The sequence below is a fragment of the Takifugu rubripes genome, chromosome 1 (assembly GCF_901000725.2).
Source record: "Takifugu rubripes chromosome 1, fTakRub1.2, whole genome shotgun sequence".
NCBI lineage: Eukaryota > Metazoa > Chordata > Actinopteri > Tetraodontiformes > Tetraodontidae > Takifugu > Takifugu rubripes.
The window spans coordinates 11,142,039-11,161,643 of record NC_042285.1 but is presented as its reverse complement, the minus strand read 5'-3'; the positions used below and the strand labels follow the sequence as shown (position 1 = coordinate 11,161,643).

The 19,605-nt window shown below is 42.3% G+C and overlaps 3 protein-coding genes across 8 annotated transcripts; all 3 read left to right on the top strand.

Moving 5' to 3' along the window:
• Positions 1-940: 940 nt before the first annotated feature.
• On the top strand, positions 941-9,115 carry mki67 (marker of proliferation Ki-67). Of its 6 annotated transcripts, none has more exons than XM_029842174.1 (17): positions 941-1,289; positions 1,585-1,696; positions 1,984-2,065; positions 2,259-2,374; positions 2,475-2,544; positions 2,632-2,698; positions 2,796-3,398; positions 3,485-3,711; positions 3,791-3,882; positions 3,985-4,718; positions 4,810-4,925; positions 5,033-5,210; positions 5,284-5,427; positions 5,518-6,350; positions 6,479-6,506; positions 6,628-7,275; positions 7,351-9,115. In XM_029842174.1, exons 2-17 carry the CDS (start codon positions 1,608-1,610, stop codon positions 8,868-8,870), a joined length of 5,547 nt encoding a protein of 1,848 aa, XP_029698034.1. In that variant the 5' UTR covers positions 941-1,289; positions 1,585-1,607; the 3' UTR covers positions 8,871-9,115. The 6 variants fall into 6 exon arrangements, with proteins under 6 accessions (XP_029698034.1, XP_029698041.1, XP_029698028.1 ...); XM_029842181.1 differs by having other exon boundaries at positions 3,791-4,290; positions 4,393-4,718; XM_029842168.1 differs by having other exon boundaries at positions 3,791-4,341; positions 4,393-4,718.
• Positions 9,116-9,598: 483 nt separating this feature from the next.
• On the top strand, positions 9,599-13,817 carry tut1 (terminal uridylyl transferase 1, U6 snRNA-specific). The gene is made up of 10 exons (XM_003961469.3): positions 9,599-9,840; positions 10,012-10,202; positions 10,341-10,544; positions 10,646-10,760; positions 10,858-10,985; positions 11,084-11,310; positions 11,389-11,498; positions 11,909-12,031; positions 12,234-12,326; positions 12,411-13,817. The coding sequence occupies exons 1-10, from the start codon at positions 9,765-9,767 to the stop codon at positions 13,532-13,534; spliced, it is 2,391 nt and encodes a 796-aa protein (XP_003961518.2). The 5' UTR covers positions 9,599-9,764; the 3' UTR covers positions 13,535-13,817.
• A 3,982-nt stretch (positions 13,818-17,799) lies between these two features.
• On the top strand, positions 17,800-19,575 carry LOC101076332 (peptide Y-like). The gene is made up of 4 exons (XM_003961470.3): positions 17,800-17,905; positions 18,065-18,252; positions 18,827-18,910; positions 19,302-19,575. Exons 2-4 carry the CDS (start codon positions 18,065-18,067, stop codon positions 19,327-19,329), a joined length of 300 nt encoding a protein of 99 aa, XP_003961519.2. The 5' UTR covers positions 17,800-17,905; the 3' UTR covers positions 19,330-19,575.
• The last annotated feature ends 30 nt before the right edge of the window (positions 19,576-19,605 follow it).

Below are 19,605 nucleotides of genomic sequence, written 5' to 3'. Positions count from 1 at the left end.
ATTGATTTTGTTCTGAGTTAAGTTAATCACCAACATCCTTAAGTTTAAGTGGGTTCCTTGACCTTACCTGAAAAGAAAAAGAAAATCTGGATTTTATCCTCTTCAGATTGAAATAGTACCAATGGACATCTCTGTTTACAAAAAGTTTCATTTTTCATCAAAGGCTTTGGAGGATCATCAAAAGATGGCATTGTAGGTAGCTGATAACTGGTGCCATACGCCTCCCCCTCTGTTCAAAGAACAAAGATGGCTTTTTTCCCGGTGAAACTATTAATTTTCTCTGTGACTGTGTTTTGAGAGGAGAAAAAGATTCCTTCAAGAAAGTTTCATAGTCATTCACATCATACAGCACATAATGAGGAAGATCAACATCCCATTCATTATCCAAATGAGGACTAATAAATTGTTTAAGGTGTCCTAGCACACTGCATATAAATGTCAGGGATTCCCACCAGTCAGTTAGATTTTCAGGACCCCACAAAGAAGTCCAATTAAACTAAAAGTGACAAGTCAGCTATACAAATTATTGGATTTTATACTCATTCACAAAAAGGAAGCCCACCAGTAAAACACTGACTTGGGGAATTTAATAAGGTTTTACACCAATAATCATAAAATGATTTATTACTGACACCTATTCCTATTATAAAACTGTTTACAAACATAGACATGATTGAAACAAATAAGTTGACCGTCGTTTTATGTTCGCAAACAAGTATGCAAATATTAAACTATGTATTTTATCACTATATGATCTCAAAAGGCGGTCGATTCTTCCGCGACATCTTCGGACGACGTCGGGAAGGAGAGCTTTACCTTTGCCCCTCCCCTTAATTGCGTTCTAACCAATCACAAGCCTTCGCGCGGGATTTCAAATATTTTCAAACTGGGGTGACACTGTGGCGAGGTTAAAATATTCCGCCACATTCGTAAACAAAATAGTCCGATCCATGCAAACGTGAGATAGAGCTAAAAGGGCGACCGAAAACATCTTGAATTCGTCGGTTTTAGAAAAAAGACACTTTATATTTCACAACGACTCAGAGCCAAGGCGTATTCCGAGGATAATGAGTTTAAAGCGTGGCGGAGTGATATCACATTGCAATTCAGCAAAGTAGAAGACGTGAGATGACGGCTGTTCGCGATAGCTTACGTTAGCAGTGTATTTTCACGTTGTTGAGGTATGGTATCATCTTTATTTTAGTCCAACATGGGTTTTAATTAGAAAAAAACCTCATTTTATTCAGGTCGACCTTCATAGAAAAGTTGTGTCCTGAAAATATTTACAGGTAAGGTTGTAAAACTTCTAACGTTTTTTTTTTTTTAATTTTACGTGTCAGACTATTACGTGCTTCAAAATGAAGCTAAGTTAGCGGTTCACTTTAACTCTCTACTGGTGTGTTCTTAATTAAACCACGCTTTTCTCTCTATTTGCCTACATTGTTTAATCAGCATAAAGTTAGGATTAAGTCGCTGCTGCACGTGTTGCGTCGAACTCTTTTCAGATTTCTCTTTAACGCAATGATGGGGTGAAACACTGGAAAAATTCGTTGTCAAATTTCAACTTGAGTTTTTGTTTTCCAGTTTTTGAATTGAATGTTGCAAAAATGCCATTGCATGGGAAAATAGTCGTCATTAAGAGGAGTGGAGGTGATGGAACCGAGTTTCCTCTTACTGCAACGTGCTTATTTGGAAGGTACATTTAATTGAATATTATGTTCATTTGTCATCTCGTTTGGATACATGAGTTTTGTTTTGTTCCAGAAAATGGTGGATAAGGATGCAAGCTTAATGAGAGATTTTATTGAGTTATTTACTTTTTTTTAAAAAAATAATTAAGTTTTTTTTGACGCAGTCTGTTGCTGACGTCAGTAACATGTTGCAGCACGTGCAGGCTAGTTACATTTTCAGTGGATTGTTTTTGTGTATTTATACCTCAAGTTACAATAAAAAAATAAAACCATATTCATGTGGTCTTCTCAGGAAGCCAGACTGTGATATCCGTATCCAGCTTCCTCAAGTCTCCAAGGAACATTGTAGAATTGACTTGAATGAAAACAAAGAGGTAAGGTTGTGTGCTGGCCCCTTTCCTCAGGTTATTCTGCCTTTCAATTGATGTCTGTGAGAAAATGAGTGGAACACTTCTGCCCCAATATATTGATCATCACATTGTATTAGTATTTAAGATATAAGCCTTGCTTGTGCAGTATTTTCCCTTTTAAGGCAAACTGTTATGTGTATTTCGTGTTTATTTCAAGGTCATTTTGACAAATTTAAGCTCGGTGAATCCAACTCTTGTCAATGGGGAGGTTCTGCAGCAGTCTGAGCGTTTGAAGCATGGAGATGTGATAACTGTTATTGATCGTTCTTTCAGGTGAGTAATGCTTTCTGTTATTGTAGGTGACCATCATTTGTTTAAATAGTGTTATTTGGAGAAACAAATTTCTGCATATATATGCTAAATGTCATGGCAGGTTTGAGTACCCTCCAGCACCCACCCCAAAGAAGAGGTCATCCATTGGAGGCAAAGCTGAAAGTGTCAAAGTAATATAAGATGATAGGGTCACCTCAGACCAACTCAAATATTTATGCTTTATTTTGTAACTATGTTAATGAGAGTTATGTACCTAGGTTCTTCGACATCAACAAGTGAAGGAGCGGAGTGCAGGAGAAAAAGAAATCACTACAGTTTCCACAGGTAAGACTGAGATGATGACGATGATAAATTTCAAGGCTGTGCTTTGGTGTTAAAGTGTTCTTAATAGTTATACAATTCTGTTTCTTCTCATTTTAAGGCCTGCAGCTGAAAGATGGTACAAATCATGACAACATCCAGAGGTCACTGGAAAAAACTATGGAGATGGAGGAAGAAAAGACAACCTCTCCTTTCAATGATTTGTATCAAATGATCAAAAAATCTCTAGATGTTAAGACTCCTCGAAAATCTTCAATCAGCCTCCTACAAACACCATCATCAAGGGTTTGCTCTCCAAAACCTGTTTCAGTCAAGAAAAACAGTGGAAACCTTTTGACTTTAACAAAAGACAGCGCTACCCCTAAGCAGGATAACATTAAAGCCTTTCCTGGAGCTGTTGAGATCAATACCATCAATAATGAGACCCCAAAGTCTGTTAAGAAGCAGCGCAGGTCATCTCAGGTTCCTTCAAATGACACAAGCAAGCCTGAAGCACAAAGTGGCATGTCTGACGCCCCTTCAGCTCAAAATGGAATCCGTGTAACACCACAGAGGGTAACCTCATTGGATGTTACTGAACAAGTTGCCTCTCAAACCTCCAAATCAACCACACGAAGAAGCAAAGAAGCCACACCCGCCAAGCAAGGGGTGACAGGAGGTCCTACAAGGGCATCGCCGAGAAACTCGGAAAACCTTGAAACGGGTAAGTGACATTTAATTTAAATGTAAATATGATGGTATAGATAATTAACCATGGATTACTTTGTTTTGTTATTCTTTTACTGAAAGTGGCATCAAAAAAACGTAAAAGTGGAGAACTTCCAGCTGGTCTGCCCACACCACAGATGAAAAAGAAGAGAGTTTCCTTTGGAAGTAACCTGAGCCCTGAGTTATTTGATAAACGTATGCCTCCTAATTCTCCATTACGCAAAGGGGCTACTCCACGACGAAGCTTTTGTCTGTCTAAACCGAAAGATTCACTCCTAAGAAGAGTGTCAGTCATCGGCATGATACAGGTAACTTTATAAACATTTTAGGTGTTATCCATAATTTTTAAAAAGATTTTTTTATTAATTTTTTTTTTTTGTTCTGTAGGAGCATCCAGATAATCAAAGTCCTGCAAAAATGAAAACTACATCGGATAAGAAGTCAACTTCCAAGAAATCTCTTATGGCTCCCATATCCGGGTCCCCGTCTCCAAAGGCAGAGACTCCTGGAAAGAAGACTCCCAAATCCAGGTCCCCATCTCCAAAGGCAGAGACTCCTGGAAAGAAGACTCCCAAATCCAGGTCCCCGTCTCCAAAGGCAGAGACTCCTGGAAAGAAGACTCCCAAATCCAGGTCCCCATCTCCAAAGGCAGAGACTCCTGGAAAGAAGACTCCCAAATCCAGGTCCCCGTCTCCAAAGCCAGAGACTCCTGGAAAGAAGACTCCCAAATCCAGGTCCCCGTCTCCAAAGCCAGAGACTCCTGGAAAGAAGACTCCCAAATCCAGGTCCCCGTCTCCAAAGCCAGAGACTCCTGGAAAGAAGACTCCCAAATCCAGGTCCCCGTCTCCAAAGCCAGAGACTCCTGGAAAGAAGACTCCCAAATCCAGGTCCCCGTCTCCAAAGCCAGAGACTCCTGGAAAGAAGACTCCCAAATCCAGGTCCCCGTCTCCAAAGCCAGAGACTCCTGGAAAGAAGACTCCCAAATCCAGGTCCCCGTCTCCAAAGGCAGAAACCTCCAGAGGAGGGTCATCAAAGAGTCCCTCTCCTGTCAAAAGAAGTACTCCCTCTAAAACCAAGGCAGAAAGTCCTGGACTCCAGACACCTACAATAAAAGGGCGTTTCTCTGTGTCACGAATCAGCACGCCATCGCCAGCTTCAGAAAGCGGTGCTGCTAATGAAGTCTGTTTAGATACTATTACACCTAAATTGCGTCTGAAAAGAAAGAGCATGAAAAGCACTTCACGGAAGAGTGTGGTGAGGAGTTCTGTAAAAGTAATGTGCAGAAAAAGTGGCATTTCACGAGGATCAATGAAAGGTTTGTTACAGCATTTCAAGTACAGTGCAATCTTCATTTGTTTTTATTCGTGTACTTTAAAACAGTTTTGTTTTTCCTTTGCTTTTTTTAGCCATGAACTCGTGGGCAGAAATCGTGAAATTTGGACAGAAAAGGGCTCCAGTAGGTGGTCCAGTTAAAGCAAAACTCAAAAAGACCTCAGTGAAAAAGGCTCTGTCAAAACCCCAGGCAAGTGAGAAACTGCTATGTTTGACCCACTCAGCCTTCTGTAAATTGTACTCTTTTGCTTTCCTGCATATGGCTGTTGAATTTATTAATTTCTTGCACTCCGGCAGACTCCTGCAAGTAAACTTCAAGACCAAGTCAGCACTGGGCATGCAGACTCACCTGTGACCATTGTTGTGGGACGAGCTCACCGACAAAAGGTTCCATGTCCAACTGGTGCTGCGCCAAGGTGGATTAGCAATGTTGGGGTACTTAAAAAGGACATGAAAATGGATGAAGACTTGACAGGTAAATATCCATATTCAGTTATAACAAAATGTTTAAAGATTGTAATTGCAATAAAATCTTATTCAATTTCCAGGTATTTCTGAAATGTTTAAAACTCCGGCGACTGGAAGGAAGCCAAGGCCCATTGCTATTGAGACTCGTGCTACTAAGACACCAGTGGCAGATCTCAGTAAATCTGTTATAGAACCATCAGTGTTGAACACCCCAGAAGAACCAGGTAAAGTCTTCTCAATCAGTACACACTTCAAATATAGATGCCCATCTACAGTATATTGACCATCTGTACTAAAAACAAATAAACTTGCAGGTGAAATGATGGTTTCACCACTGAGTGTTTCAACCACTGTCATGGATAGAAGCTACAACTGTGAGGCAGTGCAGCGCCTGTTTGTTGGAGAACATGAGTCAAGTTTTGTCAGTGAAATCCCTGCCATGGAAGTTGCTGGTGGGTCTGAAGAGTCTACAGATGCAAAAACTCCCACGCAGAAGCCAATATTGCCAAACTGTCAGACTGGAGTCAACAGAGTTAAGACCCCAAGACAGAAAGCTGAACCCCTTGAGGACCTCAGAGGGAAGATTCTGAAGACCCCAAAGCAAAAAATTGAACAAAAGGAGTGTCTTACTGGTATAAAGAGAATAATGAAGACCCCAAGACAGAAAAATGAACCCCTTGAGGACCTCAGAGGGAAGATTCTGAAGACTCCTATGCAGAAGATGGAACCACAGGAATGCCTCTCTGGAGTTAAAAGGATTTTTAGTACCCCGCAACAGCAGGCTGAAGATCCACAACATAAACATCTGCAGAGCCATGAAGCTGCAAGTTCCGATTGTATTGACCAGCCTGGAATGCTGCTCACTAAAACTCCACCATCATTCAATTTGTCACTGGTGGGTCTCTCTGGTGTCAAGAGACTGCTGAAGACACCCAGGGTAAAAGCTTCCCCAGTTGAAGATATGGTTGGTGTTAAAAGGCTCCTGAAAACTCCTAGAGAAAAGGGGGAACCTGTTGCCGACAACTTTGGCATCAAGAGACTTATGAAGTCTCCAAAGCTGAAGGCTAATGCACCAGTGGAAGATTTTGAGGGGCTGAAAGAGCTGATGGAGCCACTGCCTGATCCCACAGAACAGGAGAAAAATGAGGTGAGACCACATTCATTAGTGTTTATGAAAACAATATCATGAGTAGACAAATATTTAAGTATTCTTGCATGTTTTAGGCTTTTCTGTATTGACAATTTCATTATAATTTCAATATTGAACTCTTACAGGCTAAAGATGAAACAGATTGTGCAAAAGGTCAGTGTCCTATTGAATTATCAAGCAGTTTATGTAAATGTTGCATTTCTTATAGTTGTTAATTCAGCAATGCTGATATTTGGATAAAACTGAACTTTGTTTCTGTCTTTTTTCTGTTTAGGAGCTGAACATGAGGTTGCTGTTAATGGCCATGTTGAGCAGGTGCCACATAGGAATGAGTTGTCAGACGACAGGCAAATTACTCAAGCAGCTGAAGAATCTGAAGTTATTAAAACCAATGATTCATCTAAAGAAAAGCTCAAACTGGTGACTGCTGTCAAAGGCAGAGGGGCAAGAATGGCAAAAGCCATATTAGTTGAAGAGAAACGAAAGGCAACAGTCAATTCTGAAGAATCATCGGTCATCTCTGCCCCAGCTCGAGGAAGAAGAGGGAAAAAACCTGAAGCTACAGCACCGCCTATAGCCCAAAGGTCCACAAGAAGCAGAAAGGCTAAAAGCAGTGAAAGCAGTACCGTTGAGGGTTCAGTGGAGCAAAGTTCCACTCTGTCTTCCAAAGTGGCCAGCAAGCTTAAAGGGGGGCAGAATGCAAAAAAAGCCTCTGATCATCCAGGTGAAATGATCTCAAAGGTTGTTGCTGAAGCTGAAATTGTTCCAGAGCCTGAAAGTAAACAGACTACCTCAGTTAACTTTAGAGAACAAGCTAATGAAAATCTGGCAGCTGTGAAGAAACCTAGAGGGAGAAAACCTAAACCTGGCCAGGTGATGCCAGCAAAGGAAGAGAATGACAGTGTTTCTCATGCTGGAAAAGGTTTGATTTTTATAAAACAATTTGTTTTCTTATAAGGAGAAATTTTGACTAAATTGATTATTCTGTTCTTTTAAGATCATCAATCAAACGAAGATTTCACTCCCCAGCCAGAGGTTCTGCCTATTCAAAGTAATGAAAATAAGTCCTCAGACAACATGGAAACTGCTCTTCAGGATCTCACAGCCCAGGGTTTATCTGAAATGAAGCCTGCAACTCAGAAAATCACAGAAATTGAAACAGTTGCCACCCTGAAGAAATGTGGACGGGTTGGAAGGGCAAAGGTGGAATTGACAAGAGTTGCTCATTCTGAAAGTCCCACTGTTGCTTCAGGCATCAGTAAGAGAGGGAAGAATGCCAAAATAACTCAAGGACCCAGCGTCAGGGCGACAAGGAGAAATGCAAAGTTGCAGGAATGCAAATCTGTACAGGAAGAGAGTGTGCAGTTGAGTGAGGTTAACATGGAGGTAGTGAGGGGTGAGAACTTTACAGTTGACCCCCATCACAGAGAAGCTGCCACAAAGTCCACAAGAGGAAGAAAACCCAACCAAGCACTTACAAAACCACTTCAAGCAGAGGAAGATGTAAGCAAGGAGCAACCCACAGATGGCAATAAGCCTGACAAACCCAGTCCAACCTGTGGAAGAAACACAAGAGGGAAAAGGACTAAACCAGATAATGTCCAGTCTGCAGCTGTGGAGGAGATGGAACAGAAGTCAGCACCTCCAGCCAGAACCAAGAGGGGACAAATCACCAAAGAAGATGAAGGGAAGGTGACCACTCAATCCAGGGAGCCTGTTAAAAACCAGAGGAGAACCAGGAATGTGGAGCAAGACCCTGTAAAACCAAGCACAGTCTTAAATGATGAACAGGCAACAAGACGAGCAAAGAAGGCAGCACAAGAGAAACCACCGGCCGAGTCAGATGATGTCCAAAAGAGTGTTGCCATCAGTGTGACGGACAAACCCAAACAAAGCAGAAGAACAAAACAAGTGGGGGAAGAAATGTCAGCTGTGGTGCCGGAGGAAAAACCTGAGCTGAAGGCTGATGAGTTCAAGGAGGAGGCAGAAGCAGCTGTGGGGAAGAGAAGGAGGGTAAAAAATGATGTTCCAGAACCCATTCAGGCCAAGAGAGCCCGTCGAGGGGCCACACCCGCACCTGCAGAGACAAACACAGAGTCTCCTGACCTTGGGTCCAAGTCTCAACCCTCTTCAAAGGAGCTGCCAAAAAGGGGTAGAAGAGCAGCCAAACCCTCAGCAGACGTTGCCCTGTTGTCTGGCGAAGAGTTAAAAACAACTGTTGTGGAAGATGCAAATATTCCCACGAGGTCTGTTCGGTGGAAGAGTGAAATTGAAATCTTTGGGATTCAGAAAGTAAAACCTGTTCAGGGTCGGAAGTCAAAGGTTGGTGACAGAGTTTCTGCTGCAAGCCAGAAAGAGCCCAGGAAAACTGAAGAGAAGGATCTCTCAGATGAAGCTGAAGTTCAGGCCACCAAAAGAGCCCGGCGTGGGGTCAGGATTGCTGAGTCTATCAAGGGGAAGCATGTTGAGCCTGAGACGCAACCAAAAACCCGAAGTGGACGACTGGCAAAGAAATGAGCCTCTATGCATATGTATTCAAATCGAATCTTTAATCTGCATTTCAGTTTTTATTAAATTGTTTTTTTAGATAGGAATTTTAGACAAAGTTCTTTGTTTGCTTTTATTTCAGACTGAAATGATGTGCTCAATTTCTTTTTCATTACTACAGCAGGGAATTTTAATGGCAAGTTGTATGTTATTCATTGTTTATTTTACAAAAACTGGTTAAAAAAGGTGGTTATTAAATTTTTATGATGAACAAATTGGTCTTTGTTTTTATTTTCTAACTTGAATGTATTAGAAGTTTAAAAGTTAAATATTTCTATTATGTTTGTCTAAAAGATGCTCGTATTTCTATAAACATTTTTTGCAACTTTGATTGCAGGTCGTTTCCCTGAATATTGTGATTACCGTACTATATATTTATCACAGACACACACGCAGTAGTAATACAAGGTTAGTTGACACTAGGTTTTATGATCGAAGCCCCTTGGCTCTGGTCTTTGAAAGGTCCAAGTTCCAATAGAATCTTCAACATCGCCAAAATTGAATCAAATGTTCCTTGGCCCATTATCAACATTTCTTATAAATACCACTAAAATGCGTTCATAACTTTTGGCGTTACATCGCTAACAAATATAATCGCAGCGGAGGTTAAAAATGTCTAAGTACAATATGTTGTGGACGTGTTTGGTGGCGAAAACATACTATATAACGGTCAGCAGAACCAGACGTGAACAGCAGAACAACCCGGACACATTTGGGAGGCGGACAGGATACCAATGCAGAAGCGACGCTGGAGGGAGATTTGAGAGAGGCGCATGGACTGTGCTATCCTGCCGAAACTTTTCTGACGTTTTGAGAATTCGATTTCACTACAGTAATCCCAAGTTTGACGCGCCTCTTTCTGTCATGGAAGCGGACGGTGACATTAAAACCACAGCAACGGGCTTCCGTTGCACTCTGTGCAATGTCAGTCTACCAAACGGTAAGCTAATTTAGCCATGTTAAGCTCCTGTTCAGATTTACTAAAGGTAGACGACTGCTGAAGAAAAAATATGCATGATGAAATCTTAAACATATTGTGATATGTTATAAACAAATTGTGATATGTTTGATCTTATTAAATGACTAAGTAATGTACTGCTCACACCTGCAGTGCCAAGCTTGGAACAGCATGTCAAAGGGCGTAAACATCAGACGCTGAGTACTGTGCGCGCTAGCAGGAAATCCCAGGAGCAGCACAGCGTGTATGTGGCAGGACTCAAACCTGAAATTTCTCAGACTGACATTACTGAGTACTTCCAGCAGTTCGGACCAGTATCAGACGTAATTATGGATAAGGACAAGGTCAGTCGGCCGTTCACAGTACTATAAACATCAAATTATATTCGCTGCCAGAGCTCATTACCTGGGAGGGTCAACAATCATATGAAAATGTACTGGACAGTATTGTATTTCTGACTTGACATATTAATTTTCAACTAGGGATTTTACGCCATTGTGCTGTTCAGTGAGACGGACAGTATACAGGCAACTTTGTCCTGTGGTGAACATCGGCTCAAAGGCTCGAAACTGCGCGTCAAACCCAGAGAAAAGAAGGAATTCAAGTTGATTCCCAAGAAGAGCGATTTCCAGAATCTCCAAGAAGCTTTTGATAGACTCAAACCTCAGCTGTGCCAACTTTTGAACGTAACAATCCATTTTCAAAATGTGAAACCAAAATTTGGTGGTTTGTTTGATAGAAAATACAGTTACAGATTCTTGTCTTGTTATTTTCTTTTGTTTCTCAGGTAGATGGGCAGATGCGTTATATGGTAGAGCGATTCCAGCTGGGAGAAAATGAAAAAAAAGCCCGAGGATTGCTGGTACAACTGCTGCAAGAGGTTCTCGTGGAGTTTTTCCCAGGTACCTTTTGATTTCACTCATGATTGTTGTCTGATATTTCGGGTTTATTTTTAAACCACTTTATCTATATATATATATATCTTTGGATCATTTGCAGACAGCCAGATTTTCCCCTTTGGATCATCTGTTAACACCTTTGGAATCCACTCCTGTGACTTAGACCTCTTCCTTGACCTAGAAAACACCAAAGTATTCCAGGCCCATGCCAAGTCCACCACAGGCCAGGTCTTAATTGCTACTGTCTTACTGTGACTATACACAAATTAGTTAAACAGAAAGTGCATTTTAACTAATGTTTTCTAATGCATCTAATGCATCTTTAGACAGGGGAGGGTATGTCGGATGATGGCCGCTCTGAAGATTCCATGCTGTCTGATATTGATTTATCCACTGCCACTCCAGCGGAGGTCTTGGATCTTGTGGCAGCTATCCTTAAACGCTGCGTCCCCAGTGTGCACAAAGTCCACGTGGTCAGCGTTGCCCGTCTCCCTGTAGTCAAGTTCCATCACCGTGAGCTTAACTTGCAGGGGGACATAACCACCAACAACAGGTGAAGGAAATATTGGGGAAAGAAATATCAATATTTTTTTATGTGCACAGAGATAATTACAAATGTATTTTTCACCAGACTAGCAGTGAGAAACACGCGTTTTCTCCAGCTGTGTTCAGAGATAGACGAGCGACTTAGGCCTCTGGTCTACACCATCCGTTGTTGGGCCAAACAGAAGCAGCTGGCTGGTAATATCACATGACTGTGTATAATCCAGTTTGAAGTCATGTTTATATAAATGTATAGTTTTTAATTCCACTATTTCACCAGCAGATGCCAGTAGAGCTATATTTACTGAAGTTGAGAATATACTATATACCTATACAACCTATAGACAGATATAGTATAGATAGTATAGGTACATTATATATAGTACACCTACACTATCTATAGGTATATTACAGACAAAAATTACAAAAATAAATACTGAAATGCAGAAACAAAAATAGGCTAAAATGCAGATCTGCCTTTGAATGTCCTTGCAAGATGTTAAAATGTTGCACTCTATATTATAACTACATTAATTTACACTACACTATTGCATTAATAGGACAATAATGTTTTTGTTTAATGCCACATTTATGCTGGTAATTTTCAGGTAACCCCAGTGGGACTGGACCCCTGCTCAATAACTATGCCCTGACGCTGCTCGTGATCTTCTTCCTTCAAAACTGCGACCCTCCCGTCCTCCCCACTGTGGACCAACTGAAAGCCATGGCCTGTAAGTGTCATGGCATAAAAGATAAACAGAAATGAGCAAAGCAAAGTTAAAGAATCCTCAAAACCCTTGGAACCCTTTACAAGTTAATGAGGGGAGGTGATGGTGTCATGATTGGATATAAAGGGACTTGACCTTTTATGAGCTGGATGGAAGTGCAGAAAACAGTCACTTGATTTGGATTTCTGTCGTTTGTCTGTTTCAGGTGAGGAAGAAGAGTGTGTGATTGAAGGTTGGAACTGCACTTTCCCCAGCCAGGCTATAGCTGTACCCCCCAGCAAGAACAGGCAGGACCTTTGTAAGTGGAACTGATTTATAAAAGAGACAATATGTGGTTTGTTGGACATATATTACATTTTTATTGTGTTCTCCTCTTTTCTAGGCACCCTGCTTGCTGGTTTTTTCAATTTCTATGCAAAGTTTGATTTTGCCAGTAGCGTTATATCTCTCAGGGAGGGACGAGCGCTCCCAATCACAGATTTTCTCAAACAGAATAAGGATGAAGAAGCAATGGGAGAGGAAACACCCAACACGGGGATGCATCATGGTCCTAAACTGGGCCCTCTAAATCTCTTAGACCCCTTTGAGCTCTCCCACAACGTTGCCGGTAACCTAAATGAACGCTCCCACCGCAGCTTCCAGAGGGAGTGCCAGGAGGCTGAGAAATACTGCCGCAGTTTACAGTACCAGCGTAAATCCACCAAGGGGAAATCGTGGGGGCTGGTGCGCTTGTTAACCCCCCACGGTGAAGTCGCCCATGCCAAAACAGAGCAGCTGACAATCAGCATCCCTTTCAAATCGGCGTTGCTCCCCGAGGGGCTGCGCAGCCAGCTGCACGAGGCGGGGGATGAGTTCCGGCTGCTGTGGTTCCAGAAGATTTGCGCTGCTGTGTGCGGAGTGTTCCAAAATGTCCTCGGCTGCCATCTCCACCCCTCTGCAGACGTTGCCTTTGGAGAGGAAGGTGCAGAGGAGAAGGAAAGTCTTTCAGATTCCCTCAACACGTCAGCAGACGATAGCCGCGAGCTCATCGGCAGCCAGGACGAAGTCTCTCCTCTGGAGGTGACCGCGGCTGGGGCCAAGAGACCGCTCTCTTCTGGCAGCGACACGCCGGCCTCGCCTCAAGGTAAAAAGCCACGGCTCTCCAAGAGGGCCAAACCGGAGTTTCCACACTGGGTCTTCGTGCAGAAGCACTTGGTGTGGGCTGGCAGGAGGAGGGTGAGGCGTGAGCTGAGCAAGGGGACAGACTCCCAGCCAGAAGGCAGCTGCATGGACCTGGAGTCTCGGGTCACTGCTCACATCATTGAGAAAGAAAAGGAGCTTAAAGAGCCCCTGGAGTTCACGGTTCAACTACAAATGTTGGGAGGGACCGAGAGCACAAGGGCGGTGGTGAAGTTGGAGCCAACCAGCGACAAGACTGGAGTTTTCTATGACTTTTTTCACTTTTTGGAAGCCTTCTTGCCAAAGATGGTTGAGACTTTGTTAAAGAACGAAGTAGTTAACGTTTAAAGGTTAGAATCGGCGTTTGGTTTCTTTATTTTTAGTCTTCAATAACAGCGCACTGCTACTTAAAAAACTCTGGAAACACAAGTGTTAATGTGGCGTTTTGGGCTTGGTCAGACTGTAGCTTTTTATGTTTGTGTTGTGAACTTTCTGATTAAGCCTGGTTTTTATGTTTGTCTCTTGGTTTTTAGTGTATTTCTGTTTGAATTGTTCTTGGATGGAAACTTCAGTAGCATGTGTTAATCTCCTGATGCCACATTCTAATGAATAAAAAGTCCCCTTTGTAAAATGCCGCCTCACTCTACTGAACATATGCTCACTAGACCGTACCGTTTATACATTTATGTTGTCTCAAAATCTAGTCACAGCTAATCAACATTTGTGCATCCATTTCTGGACAAAGTTGTAGATCCAGAAATCTACCTAACCTTTGACCTCCCTTTGGATGATGTCAGCGAGGCTTCATCAAGACGGTTCGAAACCAGACTGACAGATCTTTGGTATTAAATCAGTAAAAATCAAACATTCCATTTCTGTCTTGACACACCCAGTTATGATACAGTTGGTGATCAGACAGATGACAATAACCTGGCGAGCAGTTCAGACATTATTGTAGCAGAGCGCTAACCTCTGCCTCATACACAGAGTACAGAGAACCCGTGTGATGGAGATGGCTCCAGGAGTGCTCACTTCTGTTTTAGAACAAAACTATCAGGCTCAAAGCCACCACGAAAAGCAATCTCATCACATTTGAGGGCGGCACGTGCTCATGGTTCACTCCTGCTGTAGGGAATTCAGCACCTGTTCGTGTTTCGTGTTTGATGTCAATTTGGAGGAAAGCCCAAGTCGATCCACTGGATCTACTGCGTGCACTCATCAGCCAAGCTGCATCACCAGCCGCCCCAACAACACGTCAGTCTGTGTGATGTTGTAAACTGTTGTGCTTTTTTTTGTCCCAGTTGCTGCTGCTGCTGGATGTAGATTCTTCCAGAGAAAAGATGCTTGTTGGAAATGAGCACAGAAGAAAGTCGGATTCTTATCAAGTCGCAGGACCAAAATCTGTTGAATATGGTGTGTGGTGCTGCTCACCAACCCTGACAAATGACTGGGGGCCCATTAGCCCCCTCTTTTTCCTCTTCTTTTCTCTGCAAACAGATATGGCTGCGTAAAAAGCTCTCTGCTGATTTTACTGGCTCTGGCTGAAGATAAGACTAAATAATCCCTCTTTCTGCCTGTGATGGCCCAGAGGAGGTGGACGTTCCGCTGGGAGGCAGCTCTTCCAGCAGAATGGACCTTCATATGTGTGTAATCTTTTCTGTGTGTGGACGGGGCAGCTGGTGTCGTGCAAATGGAAAAGGCGGCAGGAGCTTTTAGAGCTCAATTTGTGCAGCGCAAATAAATATCTGTAGTAAGTAGCTTTGTGACTAATGTCATTATTTGTTAATGTTTTTGCTCTTCCCTGGTAAACATCACTTTTGTTCGGCTCTCGCTGGCAGAAATGCACTTTATTAGAGGCAGAATGGAAAAGTTGGTAAAGCTGAACAGGATGAGATTAGAAGTTCTAAAGAAGTGTCTGTACAGGTCCCATCATCTTAGGAACACTGTTGGGGTCCAGACTGGTCTTCAGGAGAGCGTTAGCTGGCGGCTACTGGACTGTGAAGACTCTTTCTCCTATCTGGAGGCTGCTACCTCTTCTCTATTTACCTGCAAACACTGCGGACGGTTAATGACTTTTCTTGGTCACATTGTTGTTTCTTGTCATTGCCTTTTATGGCCTCAGAGATTAAACGCAGAGAGGATGAATATCGCAGCAGTAGAGCTAACAAAGCGGTTGATCAAGAGATATCTTTGAGCAGAAGATCATGCTGTTAAATGTCACATTTCATGAAAACTAAAAAAAAAACCCAACCACTTATCCTGACACAACAGACTGAATTATGGTTCAATAATTGTTCAGCTCAATCAGTGTGTAATACCACAGTCCACTTCCCGCATTTATGGCATTGTAACATACGCTATAAAGTGCCTGTTTGCCGCCATGTGAACCAGCTCCTTGGAGGCCGTCTGCAGGGATTTATGGACAAATCAAGTGTGGTTTTGATAAAGGCTTCAGGGCAGCGCTGATTTTACAATTCTCCAAACAACACCAGAAGAGACGTCATACAGGCTCCCTGGGGAGAGTGTGCTGTTATGTTAGCTCAGGGCCATTTTGGACGAAGCATCCATGATCCAATACAGATGACTGAGGTTAATCTTATGCACCAGGGCCCTAAAAGAGGATCAAGCTTAATGATGCCACATTTGCACAATACGGTGTTAATACAGCACGCTGTATGTACATAAAGTGATTTTTTATAAAATGTTGCTGTTGTTTTTTAATACACAGGAAACACGACAATACCCGTTGTCCTCTTTCATGCAGCTTCTCACACACTCTCTGCCAGGTTGTTGGAGCGCTCTTGTCGTCGATCCTGCTTGTTCATGACCAGCCTGGCTTGCCTCTGTCCCTGTAATTCACTTTGTTTTCTGTCCACCGTGGACTCTGTCTGATTCCCCTCCACAAATCTACTTCCCTCCTGGTTTCTTGAAGAGGGGATTACTGATCCGTGGGAACTTTATCTTGGACTTTGGTTTGTCTGGGATTTATTTCCACCTGTTGTTGTAAATATATCTGTCCTTCATTCAGGTGAGCTCTGTTCAGTAAAGGTTTCTTTTGACTTTGATGCTGTTGTGAGTGGGAAACTGGGTCCAGTTTCCACCCGTGACAGGCTCATCTGAAGTGAAATTGATGCTCTTCCCAGTATAGTGAGTACATTTCCCATCTATGAATCCATCACTCACAATTTTTCCAGTAATAAAAAAGGATGAACGTCTCCACTTATCCCACATTACCTGCACGCTGTCTGATAGAGAACCAGTGGAGGCCCTGTGAAGCGAACAGCAGACCGTGAAGATAACTGGAGCCTCTGCGGGCATCGGAGATGTTTGCTTCATTTAAGTGTGTGTGTGGGAGGGGGTGGGTGTGCATGTGCGTGCGTGCGTGTTTGTCCTAGCTGGTAGCGTGGTTGTTTTTTAAAGGTAACATTAAATAGTGGTGTGTGGTACAGCCATGACATCAATCATTTGATGGGATCACTGGTTGATAATCTTGTTATTGATCTGCTGCAGCCTATGAGCTAATATATTAATGTTTTTATCACCATCTGAATAATACATGCAGAAGTGATGAGTGCACCGGAGGTCACATCATTCCTGGATAAGACGTGTGTCATTTCATAATGAATTTTTCTTCATTCACCAAAAGAATAACCTCTCAGTAGAAAAAACCCCTTTGGTTCTTTGTGTTGTCGCTGCCTGTCCTGTCTGTTTTAGCTGACCCAGCTGACCCCACTGCTGAATTTCATCAAGCGTTCCGATGTCTACATTTTTAATGCAGCCAGAATTCTTTTTTCTAAATGCTAAAGTTCTCTTGAAACAAAAGCAAAGAGCTAACTGTGTATTTTTGTTGAGGTGTGTCTTCAAATTCTCCTGCTGAAGAGCTCATCCATGGACACGGACAGCAGCTTCAAGCGGCTCCTCTCTGTGATTGTTGAATCTCGCACACCTGTGCTGCCTATCACCAGGAGTGCGCCACTTCGGCTTCTCTTTTGTGATTCCAAACTTCAGCTGAGCTGTTTTCAGGGTGGAGGGTCTTGCTGAGAGAAACACTCCTGCTGAGTGTTGATGAAAACAGCCACAAACCTTCAGTGCGATGCTCTGCAGTTTCACCCGACTCTTGGTTTCTTTGTTCACCTGTGCTTTTTAAAAATATATATTCAGAAAAGTGTGACATTCCAGTACACTTTTTTTTTTACATTAAAAAGTTGAAATAAACTCCAACCCCAGGTTGGTCACACGGTCTCATCAATTGTTTCGGCGTTGAATATGAAACTGAATATTTACATTTTATCAAAACTCCTGCCGCTGAATGCGTCCTCCGTTTCAAAGTTTGTTTTTAAGTATTTGATTCGGATGTGAATCGCAGCCACTTGTCGCACCGTGCAGGAAAGTCCAACCTGCAGACTGTGCGTGTTAGTTAACGGATAATAACTGAACCGGTATTTTTACAAAAGAACAAATATTATTTAAAAATAGGGGATGTTGACGAGAACTCCGGTTTCACCCATGTGTGCAACAAGTCCGTTAAAAATAAATCCGCGTTTCCCGTGAGGCTGATGGGAATAGTTTCCATGCGTCCCGGGGGATGGAGGAGGTGTGGTTAACTGTCCACCAGAGCGCATCAGGTGTCACCTCAGCGTATATAAGCAGAGAAGCAGCAGGACGGAGCACCACAGGAGCAGCAAAGGAGCCACGGCAGCAGCTGAGACCTTCCAGAAAGTGAGTCTGGTGATCTTTTTGTCACCTTGAATGACCTTCTAATAGATCCTTCTTGCATGTCTGTTGAACCACGCTGGCTCAGCGGTTTGGTCACTTTTGGTTGAAACAGAAAGGTTGTCTCTGTTTTTCCACCTGAAGTTTGGGTGCGTTTCTCCTCAGATGGCCAACACTCAGAGATCGTGGATCGTGTTCGCAGCTCTCGTCATCTGTCTGCTGGCATGTTGGAACAACTTCGCCGACGCGTATCCCCCCAAACCGGAGAGCCCGGGGAGCAACGCGTCACCGGAGGACTGGGCCAAATACCAGGCCGCTGTCAGGCACTATGTCAACCTCATCACCAGGCAGAGGTCAGCTCAAAGGAGGGTTTGGAAGCAACTTATCACGCCTTTATATTCAGAAAAAATTCAATTTATAACACGTTCGACATTTAGACTGTTACTCTGCTGCATAGATGAGGTTTGAACCTTTAAACCTAAAATCTACAGATAAAAACAGTAAATGTTAAGTTCATAAAAAGAGCGCAGAGCTTCACACACACATCTTTACTTGATTATCTGGGATGTAAGATCCTAATTTCCCTGTTTGTTTGTTTTTTTAATGTATCTCTTATTTAAATAAACCCAATAACTAGAAATAATGTGTGGTAGAGAAGAAAATAGCAGTTGTGATGGACGGTTCATGCTTCTAAACATGTATTATCGGAGGATTTAAATTTCTTAAAAGTAACAGCAGGTTTTAGTCTTCTGGACACTGGTTTTCTCTGAGGAGACTCTGGTGTTGAGTGGTAAATTGAAGTAAAATTCTGTGAGGTGTGATTGATACTGACAGCATGAGAGGGGGGAAAAGATGCCAGAGTTAAAATTGATCACACACTCTGGAGCGGTCAGAGAAAGAAAGATCACCCGTTTGGGTTTTCTCCAGGTACGGGAAGAGGTCCAACATGGAGGAGCAGGCGGTGGAATGGCTGCTGTTTGGGCCCGATTCAAACCAGAACCCCCAACCACGGTGAGAAACCTTTTCATAGCTCTGAACCTGTAAAAACAAATGTAAAGCTGCACAAGAGTAAACAAGATGAGTCAAAATCTAGTAAAATAACCTGTAAATTGGGTTGGAATTTGAACAGAATCTGTGAAATGATTCTAAATAGTGTACTTTGCTAATAAAAAAGTTTATTTAAAGATATTTCCAACCATGTATTGTCACTTATAGAAGAAGAGATTAGTTAGATGTCTTGAGATGTCTCTTGAGCTCCTGATTTTAGAATTTTTTTGGTTTTGATTGATTTTATAATGGTATATATGATGTATATGTATGGTGTATGTGCTTTATTATTGTCATCATTGTAATGTTTGGTATGTGTGTTGTAAATATATTTAAATATGTGCTTTTCTTGCAGAGCGGATGATAATGATGATCAGTGGTAAAGGAAAACGTCACTGCTGTGGATTCAACAATTAAAAATAACAATAAACATAAATAAACCAACTGAGATTTTCAAGACAACTTGTACTCCCCATTGTGACTCCCCATACAATCATATCATGCATAGAAATTGTTATCCCTCCTTCAATGTGTTTTATTCTCAACTAAACATGTAAATAATTTGTATCAAATCTCTTTACAATAATAAAAAAGCCCACATTTAATTAAAGTAAAAACCTGTTAACAAATTTGGATGTAGTCCGTTTTTATTGGCGCTA